Below are 12,672 nucleotides of genomic sequence, written 5' to 3' on the forward strand. Positions count from 1 at the left end.
ACAACTGGTAAAAAGATGTGCTGCCCTGGCTCCTCACGTGACTCAGCTGCCCGCGGCTGTCTCAACACACACACACACACACACACCGCAGACACACACCCCCGCCACTTATGCACTCAGCAACAGCCTTTTTATTGTAACTCTGGACAAGCATATCTGATTGAACTTGTCAACTAATGATCAAGCCCTCAATACGCTGAATGATGTGTTACAACACCAATGTGTTCAGTTGGGGGTACTTAAGGACCAAGGTTGGAAACACTGTAATAAATTGTGAGGCCTGTCACAACCTACCTACATTAAATTCTCTTCATTATTCCTGCTCCTAAAATGAAAAACTTGTACCACCAACTAACCCTACACCTACATACCACTATTTCATCAAAATAAAAATCACCACCCCATTAACTCTTCTGCAGTAAAATGTCCTGCACCAGGGCTTCTGAGTTGTGCAGCGGTCTAAGGCACTGCATCTCAGTGCTAGAGGCATCACTACAGTCCCATGTTTGAATCCAGGCTGTACCACATCTGGCTGTGATTGGGAGTCCCATAGGGCAGCACATAATTGACTTGCCTAGGTAAATAAAGTTTAAATAGAAAATAAAATACTTCTCTGCACCTTGCACCTACACTCATTAAATACCCACTACCCCATTTCACGAATTTGACAGCATCTGCTCCTGCACCATGCCAACGGCCTGGGAGGACAGGATACCACCCCTCAACACACCCTGTAACTCTTCTGAAATCAGATCTTGAATGACCAAATACTTCTCTGCAGCTGCCACCACAGCATATTCTCTGTGATTTATGTTCCATTACTACCGTACAGTTGATAACCATTGCTATGAATGCTATAAGAAGCCAACCTTACTGAAGCATAACTCACTCATTGCCCTATCCCTCTGTGCTGGCACAGATCTACTACTCACTGGGATCCTCTCAGAATCCCTCACCCTTGACCCATCCGCCTCCACTTTCTTCACTGCCTCAGCATATCTGCACTATTCTGACTCTGGCCACTTCAACCTGCCTCTCTACCTGCCTCTAACATGACTTTTTCTGCTAGAGTCTCTGACTCAAAACTCAACATGACTGACAATGACTCCTGTTTCACCACGCTCCCCACCGGTTCTACGTCGCACCAAACGGTGGCCGTCACAAACACCAGGAATTTTCAACTTCAATTGCTCCACCTCCACACTTAACACTGCCCATAAAGCACCCGTTCCTAAGAGCAAAGAAAGAAAGAGATCTTGACCCAAGTTGCGTGACACAGAACGCCTCCTCCCGCTTGTTTTCCTCTTCTTCTTTTATGATATTAGGCGGTCTGCACACAACATTAGAGGTGCATGCTGCCACCTACTGGATGGGGTGAAAACTGATCAACTTTAACTCAAACTATAAGGGAGAAGGGAAGGGTTAAAAAAATACTCATAATGTTCAACAAAAACAAAAAAAATACCGTACTCCTTCAGTTGGATTCAAATATCTATTCAGATCCTTACTCAGGCTCTGGAACCTGGGACGGGGGAAACGCTTCACTCAATATTCCCTGTAACATTGTGTTTGAAAAGTTCTGGATATCCAGAAATATATTTTGCAGCCTTCACAATGATTATTTATTTATTTATGTATCCGTTATTTTACCAGGTAAGTTGACTGAGAACACTTTTTCATTTGCAGCAACGACCTGGGGAATAGTTACAGGGGAGAGGAGGGGGATGAATGAGCCAATTGTATACTGGGGATTATTAGGTGACCATGATGGTTTGAAGGCCAGATTGGGAATCTACACCGGGCAATGTCCCTAATCACTGCCCTGGGGCATTGGGATATTTTTTTAGACCAGAGGAAAGAGTGCCTCCTACTGGACCTCCAACACCACTTCCAGCAGCATCTGGTCTCCCATCCAGGAACTGACCATGATGTCTAGTTACTTAGATTTTTTATTTGTTTGTCCAGTGCAATTTGTCACTTGCGCAGTAAAGTCAACAAAGTCCACCTTCTTCACTGTTTGTGTTTCAGGATCCTTCTCCTGAACGGCATTCACTGCAGACTGTGGGGCATTCACTACCATCTCTTCTCCGCTGGCTCCTTCAGCTATTTTCACTGCCTCCACATAGGAGACCTGTTGGATAGCCCTGATCCTAGCTACTGTGACCTCCTTCATCTTTACAGGACACTCTGGGAACAAGTGAACATGATCCCCATCACAATTACAGCAACATGCTTCATCGACTACAACATATTTATTCCTTTGACAAACACTTGCCACATGTCCAAACTTTTACAATTGTAACACTGCAGCAGCTTCTGTACACACAGTCTCACCGCATTTCTCACATACCCAAGTTTACATGAGTCCGGAGAACCTCTTGATCAAACAACAATAAAACTGCTAGGCTTTCCTCTTTTTTTTTTCGATCTATCATTCAAGATTCATATTCCATTTTCAAATTCGTCCATCCAGCTTCCATATTCCCAACTCTGGAATCCTTTATCCTTCTCATCCTCTCGTTGTAGCTAGGTATAACTCCATTCCCTCAAGCCATTGGCTCTGATTTGTAGTCACCTACGATTTTATTAAATGAGGGTTTTAGGAGAGCTCTGCTCTCTGGTCAGTCAGTGTCATCTTTATAAAAGTGTTAGTTGGTGGGACTTATCTAATTTCAAATACAAAAGCTGAAAGTTCATGTAGCTTTTGAGCAATGGTACTTAAGTAAAAATACTTGAAAGACATCTCCTCCCCGCTGATCCTCAACACGGGGGCCCCACAAGTGTGCGTTCTGAGCCCTCTCCTGTACTCCCTGTTCACCCACGACTGCGTGGCCACGCACGCCTCCAACTCAATCATCAAGTTTGCGGACGACACAACAGTGGTAGGCTTGATTACCAACAACGACGAGACGGCCTACAGGGAGGAGGTGAGGGCCCTCGGAGTGTGGTGTCAGGAAAATAACCTCACACTCAACGGCAACAAAACTAAGGAGATGATTGTGGACTTCAGGAAACAGCAGAGGGAACACCCCCTATCCACATCGATGGAACAGTAGTGGAGAGGGTAGCTAGTTTTAAGTTCCTCGGCATACACATCACAGACAAACTGAATTGGTCCACTCACACTGACAGCGTCGTGAAGAAGGCGCAGCAGCGCCTATTCAACCTCAGGAGGCTGAAGAAATTCGGCTTGTCACCAAAAGCACTCACAAACTTCTACAGATGCACAATCGAGAGCATCCTGGTGGGCTGTATCACCGCCTGGTACGGCAACTGCTCCGCCCTCAACCGTAAGGCTCTCCAGAGGGTAGTGAGGACTGCACAACGCATCACCGGGGCAAACTACCTGCCCTCCAGGACACCTACACCACCCGTTGTTACAGGAAGGCCATAAAGATCATCAAGGACATCAACCACCCGAACCACTGCCTGTTCACCCCGCTATCATCCAGAAGGCGAGGTCAGTACAGGTGCATCAAAGCTGGGACCGAGAGACTGAAAAACAGCTTCTATCTCAAGGCCATCAGACTGTTAAACAGCCACCACTAACATTGAGTGGCTGCTGCCAACACACTGTCATTGACACTGACCCAACTCCAGCCATTTTAATAATGGGAAATTATGTAAATATATCACTAGCCACTTTAAACAATGCTACCTTATATAATGTTACTTACCCTACATTATTCATCTCATATGCATATGTATATACTGTACTCTACATCATCGACTGCATCCTTATGTAATACATGTATCACTAGCCACTTTAACCATGCCACTTTGTTTACTTTGTCTACACACTCATCTCATATGTATATACTGTACTCGATACCATCTACTGTATGCTGCTCTGTACCATCACTCATTCATATATCCTTATGTACATATTCCTTATCCCCTTACACTGTGTTTAAGACAGTAGTTTTGGAATTGTTAGTTAGATTACTTGTTGGTTATCACTGCATTGTCGGAACTAGAAGCACAAGCATTTCGCTACACTCGCATTAACATCTGCTAACCATGTGTATGTGACAAATAACATTTGATTTGATTTGATTTACTTAAGTCGTTTTTGGGGGGTATCTGTACTTGACTATTTATATTTTGGACTACTTTTACTTTTACTTCACTACATTCCTAAAGAAAATGATGTACTTTTCACTCTATACATTTTCCCTCCCCCAAAAGTACATTTTGAATGCTTAACAGGACAATAAAATAGTCTAATTCACGCACTTATCAAAAAACATCCCTGGTCATCCATACAGCCTCTTATCTGGTAGACTCACGAAACACATGCTTCGTTGGTAAATGTCTGAGTGTTGGAGCGTGCCCATGTCTATCTGTAAATACATTTAAAAAAACGATAATTATGGCGTCAGGTTTGTGTAATATACATCCTTTGTAATTATTTATACTTTTACTTTTGATACTTAAATATATTTGATAAATTACAATTACTTTTGATACTTAACTTTTATTATAAACCAAATACGTTTAGACTTTTACTCAAGTAGTATTTTACAGGGTGACTTTCACTTTTACTTAATTCATTTTATAGTAAGGTATCTTTAGTTTTACTCAAGTATGGCAATTGGATACTTTTTCCACCACTGCTATTGAGCTGGCATATTTCGGAGCAGGTTAGGAAAGTATTTTCGCTAACCCTAACCCTTTTCCTAACCTTAACATAATTCTAATCTGCTACGTTAAATTCTCCTAACCTGCTGCTTAAATTCTCCTAATCTGCTATGATAATTTCACTTCCGGTCGTAGCTGTATCGAAGTGCCGTGTTTAGGGAATCTCATAAATAAATCTCATAAACGTTAGCATTACATTGACTTAAAGTACTGATGAATTGCACCCATACTGATTAATTGCACCAGACACGTCCACAATTCCTGCATGGATGAGAACAACTGCATAATCTGGAGGGACACTCTTCTACCCATTCCAGAGGATTCTGACCTGAAAGTAGATGTAAACGACCCGCCATTTCAGAACCTTTGGTCTCTGCCGGCTTGTTTTAAATGGTATTTTCCTTGTTCACAAAATGGTGGTCTTAGTCTATTCCCTATATTGTTTTTCTTGATATAAATCCCCCCCCCAAAAGTTCTGTTCTCAGGTGAGGTGGATGTCATGTCCATTATTACTGGTTGTCTGACAAGATGATACGAATTGGGCCACTGTTGAATCAGCTGATGATGTGAGCAATGTTCCTGACAGTATTGAGTGTATGTAGCCTTATGTAGCCTACTCTAAAAAATGGCATGCGTGAATGAATGTATTATTTCATGAGCTGAATTATTACTTGACATCTGTGAGCATAACTTTCTCCTCAGGTTGAAGCAGATGATGGATAGAGCAGGGCACCCTGTGAATCCTACCCCCCTCTTGCAGATGCAAGAGAAAGGTAAATATTGGCAAGCATTTTTTGAGGATTTGTTCAATTGATATTAACCACAGGAGGTTTGTGAGGACAGGCTTGTGGTATTGGCTGGAGCGGAATAGGTGGAATGGTATCAAATACATCAATCACATGGTTTCCATGTGTTTGATGCCATTCCATTTACTCGGTTCCTGACATTATTATGGGCTGTCCTCTCCTCAATAGCCTCCACTCACAAACATACACATATTAGTTGTTAACTTATCAATTGGATAATGACCAACAACACAAATACCTATACCAGAAACATACGTTCAATTTGAAAATAACTTTTGAGGAAAAAAAACAAAACAATTAACAGCTTGGGTCTCATAATATATATATTTTTTTTACATACAGTATATTACATTTAAAATCATGTTTGGAGAATGCCGCCGGAGGAAATGGCTGCCGTTTTACGGGCTCTTAACCAATTGTGCTAATTTGTGTGTTTTTTGCATTGTTTGTAACTTATTTTGTACATAATGTTTCTGCCACCGTCTCTTATGACCGAAAAGAGCTTCTGGATATCAGACGAGCGATTACTAACCTCGAAGTGGACGAAGATATTTTCTTTAACGAGTCGGATGTGAAGGATTTACTTCACATACCCGACCAGGCCCAAATCCCTGTCATTCACATGAAGAGAAGACGCCGATACAGGGGACGCAGGTTTGGGTTCCTTGTGAAAATTCATCAGCGAGTGGGTAACCCACCTCTTACATCATTCCTACTGACCAATGTGCAACGATTGGAGAATAAACTGAATAGGCTCCGTTCAAGACTATCCTACCAATGGGAGGTAATATCTTATGTTTCACAGAGGCGTGGCTGAACAACGAAATTGATAATATACAGTTGGCTGGTTTTTCCATGCATCGGCAAGACCGAACATCTGCCTCCGGTAAGACAAGGGGTGGAAGTCTGTCTATTTGCCAATAAATCTACTATTACGGAAGTCTCAAGGTATTGCTCGCCTGAGGTAGAATACCTCATGATAAGCTGTAGACCACACTATTTACCGAGATCATTTTCATCTATATTTTTTCTAGATGTTTATTTACCACCACAAACTCATGCTGGCACTAACACCGCACTCAATGAGCTGTATACTGCCATAAGCAAACAAGAAAATGCTCATCCATAGGCGGCGATCCTATTGGCCGGGGACTTTAGTTCAGGGAAACTTAAATCCGTTTTACCTCATTACCAGCATCTTACATCTGCAACAAGAGGGGGAAAAAACTCCTGTACCACCTGTACTCCACAAACAGAGACGCGTACAGAAATGTGTACAAAGCTCTCCCTCACCCTTCATTTGGCAAATCTGACCATAATTCTATCCTCCTGATTCCTGCTTACAAGCAAAATCTAAAGCAGGAAGTACCAGTGACTCGCTCAAAATGGAAGTGATCAGATGACGCAGATGCTACCCTACAGGACTCTTTTGCTAGCACAGACTGAAATATGTTCCAGGACTCATACGGTAGCAATGAGGAGCAGGGTTAGGGAGTAACGGATTACATGTAAACTGTTACATGTAAGGTATTACAAAAAAAGGGTAACTGTAATCCCTTACGTTACCAGCTAAAATATTGTAATCAGATTACTGATACTTTTGAAAAACTAGATTATCATTTTGAGGATTACTTTTAAATTGAGAAAGGATGTTTGCAAAAAATAAATCTCCTACCCTTACACCCAGGTGGTAAGGGTAGGCAACAACACATCTGCCACGCTGATCCTCAACACGGGGGCCCCTCAGGGGTGTATGCTTAGTCCCCTCCTGTGCTCCCTGTTCACTCATGACTGCATGGCCAGGCACGACTCCAACACCATTGTTAAGTTTTCCGATGACACAACAGTGGTAGACTGATCACCGACAACGATGAGACATCCTATAGGGAGGTCAGAGACCTGGAGGTGTTGTGCTAGGACAACAACCTCTCCCTCAACGTGATCAAGACAGAGGAGATGATCGTGAACTACAGGAAAAGGAGGACCGAGTACACCCCCATTCTCATCGACAGGGCTGTAGTGGAACAGGTTGACAGCTTCAAGTTACTTGGTGTCCACATTACCAACAAACTATCATGGTCCAAACACGCCAAGACAGTCATGAAGAGGGCACGACAACACCTATTCCCCCTCAGGAGACTGAAAATATTTGGCATGGGTCCTTAGATCCTCAAAACGTTTTACAGCTGCACCATTGAGGGATATATAGATTGGTTGCATCACTGCCTGGTATGGAAATTGCTCGGTCTCTGACCACAAAGAGCTGCAGAGTGTAGTGCGTATGGCCCAGTACATCACTGGGGCCAAAGTTCCTGCCATCCAGGACCTCTATACTAGGCAGTGTCAGAGGAAGGCCCTAAAAATTGCCAAAGACTAATGCCACCCTAGTCACAGACTGTTCCCACTGCTACCTCATGGGAAGCGGTACCGGAGTGTCAAGTCTAGGTCCAAAATGCTTCTTAACAGCTTCTACCACCAAGCCATAAGACTCCTGAACAGCTAATCAAATGGTTACCCAGACTATTTGCATTAACCCCCCCTGCTGCTACTCGCTGCTTATTATCTATGCATAGTCACTTTCTGTACCCGATTACTCGAGCTGATTTGTTTATTTAGTAAATAGTCTTCTTAACTCTTATTTTTCTTACAACTGCATTGTAAGTAGGGCTTGTAAGTAAGCATTTCATGGTACGGTCTACCTACACCTGTTGTATTCGGCGCATGTGACAAATAACATTTTATTTGATTTATTTAGCAAAAACATATATTTCTAGATTTGAAAAAAAACAACAATAAATAGATACATTCAGTTTACATTTATTGTATGACAATATTACAATTATACCTACCATGCTGTTTCACCTGTGGTGGCCTTGAAGTTCTACAGTACCGTAGTTTTACTATTAAATACCAGAGAGTGGAAAGACATCTTTGAAAACAGGAAGAAAATCATTGATTCTTTGAAACTACAGAAATAATACACAAAGTCCTCTTCAGAATTCAGTGACATTGCTTCGGCACAAAGGACTGAAAATTAAGTTGAGATGTGTGGGTATAACTCAGACTTTCAGCGAAATCTTGAACTCATCTTGCACCAATGTGACGGTTGATGCTGTAGTACACTCCCACTGCATCTGGGCTGTTGTCATCTTAGTATCAATTCAGCATATTTTTGTTTGATTGTGATGACCTCAAAATCAGACTGTGGATCAATGCTCTGGAAGAGATGCTCTTGGTGAAAACCTAGAATCTTCTCTCACACGTAGGAGTGACGCAACCTGACGTAAGACAATGCTCACAGTCTGGAATACACATGGGGTTTGACACTGTGACAGAGATGCTCTTGCAAAAAATCTAGAATCTTCTTCCATGAGTCTTCCTGTGCAACGGCGTGAGGTTTGGCGAGGCCTCCCCACAGCACGACCACTGCAAAAGTTGGAATGACTGCTTTAGATATAAGACATTTGAGACATGGTATTCCTATGACTGTGTAATGTAGACCTACATAAAAATGCATTCAAGTTACAGTACATAAGAAAAATATAGAACTGTAGGATCATTTGTGAACTAGTTTCATCTGGTGTGGTAGTGTTGAGCTAGAGCAAAACATTGCAAATCCCTGTGGTCCCAGAGGAATGTATTGGGAATCCTATAGGAGCACAAGAACTATAAAAGTACAGTCTGTCTGCATGAATGACTCTGCAAAGGCACCTCTCTGTTGTCCTGGCTGCAACACAAAGGTACAAGCCCTGCAGTGGGGACCATAGGGAGGTTCAATCAGGTGACCAGCTCCAGGGTAGGACAGAGTGGTCAGCAGGTGACTGTTCCCTGCTCTCGCCATCATCTGTGTCATCTGAGATGGAGCAATTGATGAACTTGAACAGGGTTCATATCCAAGCAATACTTCTCACAAGAAATTATCCCATTGACATCAATGCATGATTTACCCTAAAGCCTGAGTTCAGCTCATGGAGAATACATCCATTCACGCAAATCCATTTTAAGAGTAGGCTACATAAGGACACACTGAATATTGACAGGAACATTGCTCACATCATCAGCTGATTCAACAGCGGCCCAATTAGTATCATCTTGTCCGACAACCAGTAGTAATGGACATGTTATCCTCCCCACCTGGGAAAAGAACAAAAAATATTGATTTATATCAAGACCACCATTTTGTGAATGAGGAAAATATAATTCAAAACAAGCCGGCCGAGACCCAAGGTTCTGAAACGGTGAGTCTTTTACATCTACTTTCAGGTCAGAATCCTCTGGAATGGGTAGAAGAGTGTCCCTCCAGATTATGCAGTTGTTCTCATCCATGCGAGACTTATGGACGTGTCTGCAAACACATGGTCAATGGTCAGGTGCAATTAATTAGTACGTTGTCCTCTCCCAAAGTCAATGCTATGCCAATATACAAACACATTCATATGCACATATACACAAACACAGGTACAAACTCACTCTTTCATCACGTTGAAGGATTCCGCAATGGACTGGTTGGCTTTGAGTGTAAGAACATGGCTGCCACTGATGCACACACAACATATTGGCTAAAAAGGTAGACAAGCGGTCATTTACACTGTACATATTGGATAATTACATTTTTCCCCCGAGAAACATACATCATTTAGACTCATATAGTGATCAATAAAATGTATAGATAGACATGAATGCAATTTACTTTCCAATATCACTGCATGCAACATGGTAAACATTTCGCAACTACAAATCGGAAAATCATACTGATGAATTAAGACAGGGACATTATTGGTCTGGTGCAAGTACAAATGTTTATCCAGAAAATGAACAGGAGATGAAAGGACTTGCATAGAGACGTACTTTTACAGTTTCTGAGAAGACAGCGAGGGATAAAGCGACTGAGGCACCAAAGGACGTGCCAAGCAGGGCAATTTTGTCAGAGGCCACTAGAGGGTGATCCTGCAGCAGTCTAAAACCATTCTGAGACAAGAAATCAACATTATACAGTATGTAAGACAATGGTTTTCAAAGTCTCCAAGTCAATTCCTCTTTTGTATCTCCATATGAAAATGGGGCAGATACACACCTCAATGTAATGGAAGCCAATGGTAGCAGCTTTCTGTGCATCTGGGAAGAGGTACATTAATGCCATGGCAGCAAAACCGTGGGATGCTAAGAGAGCAGCTCGATATTCCACCAGGCCGCCACCACCTCCCCACATGTCTAAAACTCCAGGGAAGGGTCCGGGACCTTCAGGATGACATGACAAAAACATTATTGTTAGTGTCTACCTGAGAGCAGAGCATGCATCTTTACATCCATGTACTGTATAGTTGTTTAGCTCTGTCCTCCATAGTGATGGGGTCGGATTTCGAAACTTTAAATATCGTTAATCATCAGTTGTACTAGACACATGAGGAGTTCCATAGTCTGGTTTATACACCAGAAGTTAATGGTTATCTGTAGGAGGAATGTATATGGTGGAGGCAATTAAGCTTGGAATGTACTGAGTGAAGGAAAGACGATCACATGTTGGCAGGCACTGATAAGGGTGGAGAGATGTGGTTTGGTGAGGAAGGGTGCTGAGGTGCGGTCAGGTCACATTTAGGGAGAAGGAACAGTTTGTTGACACCATCACTTAACTTCCTGTCTAGTAATAAAGATGTAATGTTTAGAGAGGAGGAGACTCCTAAACTGGGGTATATATATACTGCCACTGGTGGAACAATGTCTTTGTCTTATGCAGCTGTATGACCCAATGGGTGAATGAACATGGTTTTAGCTTTACTAATCATTTTCCAAGGTTAATTTAAACCTAAAAGTAAATCATTCATGTATTGTTGTATGTGTCTTGAACATAGTTCAAGCAACTAAAACATACACTCCCCTTGTAGTGAATGCAGTTACAGTGAACAACCACCGATACAAATTGTCCTGCACGGATGTGATCACTCAGTATACTAGGCATGTAGTTTACCTGTTGGCAGGAACAGGGTACCTGTGACCCCTCCCTCTGTGATGTCGACCCTGCGGACTCCGGGGGCCATGTACCAGCGCTCTGTGACGACACTCGCCAGGGCCACCTGCTCCCTGAACCCCTGACTCATGTGTCCCCTGTACACAGAGATGGTCACCACCATGGGAGTGTGGACTTCTTTGATCCTGAATCTAAGGGTCAGAAAGTACCAACAGAATAGCTGGTAGCATCATTACATATGGTGGCAGCAGTGGGATACTGAGAGGTTCAAAAGCACACAATCTCCAAAAATGAAACGTTAACAAAATCGGATGTGGTTGAAGTGCTTACCTGAGTCCAGTTCTACTGCCAGGTATTGGTCTCATGCTCTCCAACAAACCCATTGGATCAACACCCTCATATGTGCCCCCAAAACTTTCATCTTTGGCAACTATAAACAAAAAAACAAGGTCCAAACTTTTGGTAACTACATGCACATAAAGTAGCACAGAGATTAATTTGCAATTAAAATGTGTCTACTTTAGCCAAACATTTTTCACTTACACTGAGCAGTCTGTCAAAATCTTAGTCACATACTTTTTTTACCTCATTCAAGTACTTGATGACAATAGATCATTAACCTCGCCATACGATATCAATCTCAGACCAGTGGTGTAAAGCATTTAAGTTAAAAAAATCTGTACTTTACCTTTTCAAAAATAAAATTCCGTATTTTTTACTTTTTAAAATAATTTTCCGACACCCAAATGTACTCCTTACATGTTAAATGCTTAGCAGGACAGGAAAATCGTCCAATTCACAAACTAATCAAGAGAACACCCCTGGTCATCCCTACTGCCTCTGCTCTGGTGGACACAAATGCTTAGTTAGTAAATTATGTCAGAGCGTTAGAGCGTGACCCTGGCTATCCATAAATGTAAAAAAAAATGTCCCTTCTGGTTTGCTTAATACAACGAATTTGAAATGATTTATACTTGTACTTTTCATACTTAAGTATATTTTAGCAATTGCATTTACTCTTGATACTTAAGTACATTTAAAAGCAAATAATTATTACTGAATGTTTCCCATTGGTATTTAGAGGTGTTTCTTTAGAATTTGGTTAAAGATATGATGAAATAATATCTCTCACCTGTGACCCTTCCCTGAGCATCACTGACATACTGCCCAAACGCCTCCCAGTAGTCTGTGTCTTCTGACTGATGTAAAGAATGCAGTGTGACCTCCTGTGTTGGTGGTAAGTTCCCCACAACCACATGG

General features: G+C 42.1%; 1 protein-coding gene across 1 annotated transcript; it reads right to left on the bottom strand.

The window, feature by feature from the left end:
• Nucleotides 1–8,262: 8,262 nt before the first annotated feature.
• Nucleotides 8,263–11,823, bottom strand: LOC118358781 (acyl-coenzyme A thioesterase 1-like). The gene is made up of 9 exons (XM_052480613.1): nucleotides 11,743–11,823; nucleotides 11,413–11,603; nucleotides 10,522–10,685; nucleotides 10,296–10,415; nucleotides 9,918–10,006; nucleotides 9,699–9,792; nucleotides 9,501–9,581; nucleotides 9,159–9,300; nucleotides 8,263–8,873 (listed from the first exon to the last, which is right to left on the bottom strand). Exons 1-9 carry the CDS (start codon nucleotides 11,793–11,795, stop codon nucleotides 8,743–8,745), a joined length of 1,065 nt encoding a protein of 354 aa, XP_052336573.1. The 5' UTR covers nucleotides 11,796–11,823; the 3' UTR covers nucleotides 8,263–8,742.
• Nucleotides 11,824–12,672: the final 849 nt, after the last annotated feature.

Source organism: Oncorhynchus keta, chromosome 26 (genome assembly GCF_023373465.1).
Source record: "Oncorhynchus keta strain PuntledgeMale-10-30-2019 chromosome 26, Oket_V2, whole genome shotgun sequence".
NCBI classification, from domain to species: Eukaryota; Metazoa; Chordata; class Actinopteri; order Salmoniformes; family Salmonidae; genus Oncorhynchus; species Oncorhynchus keta.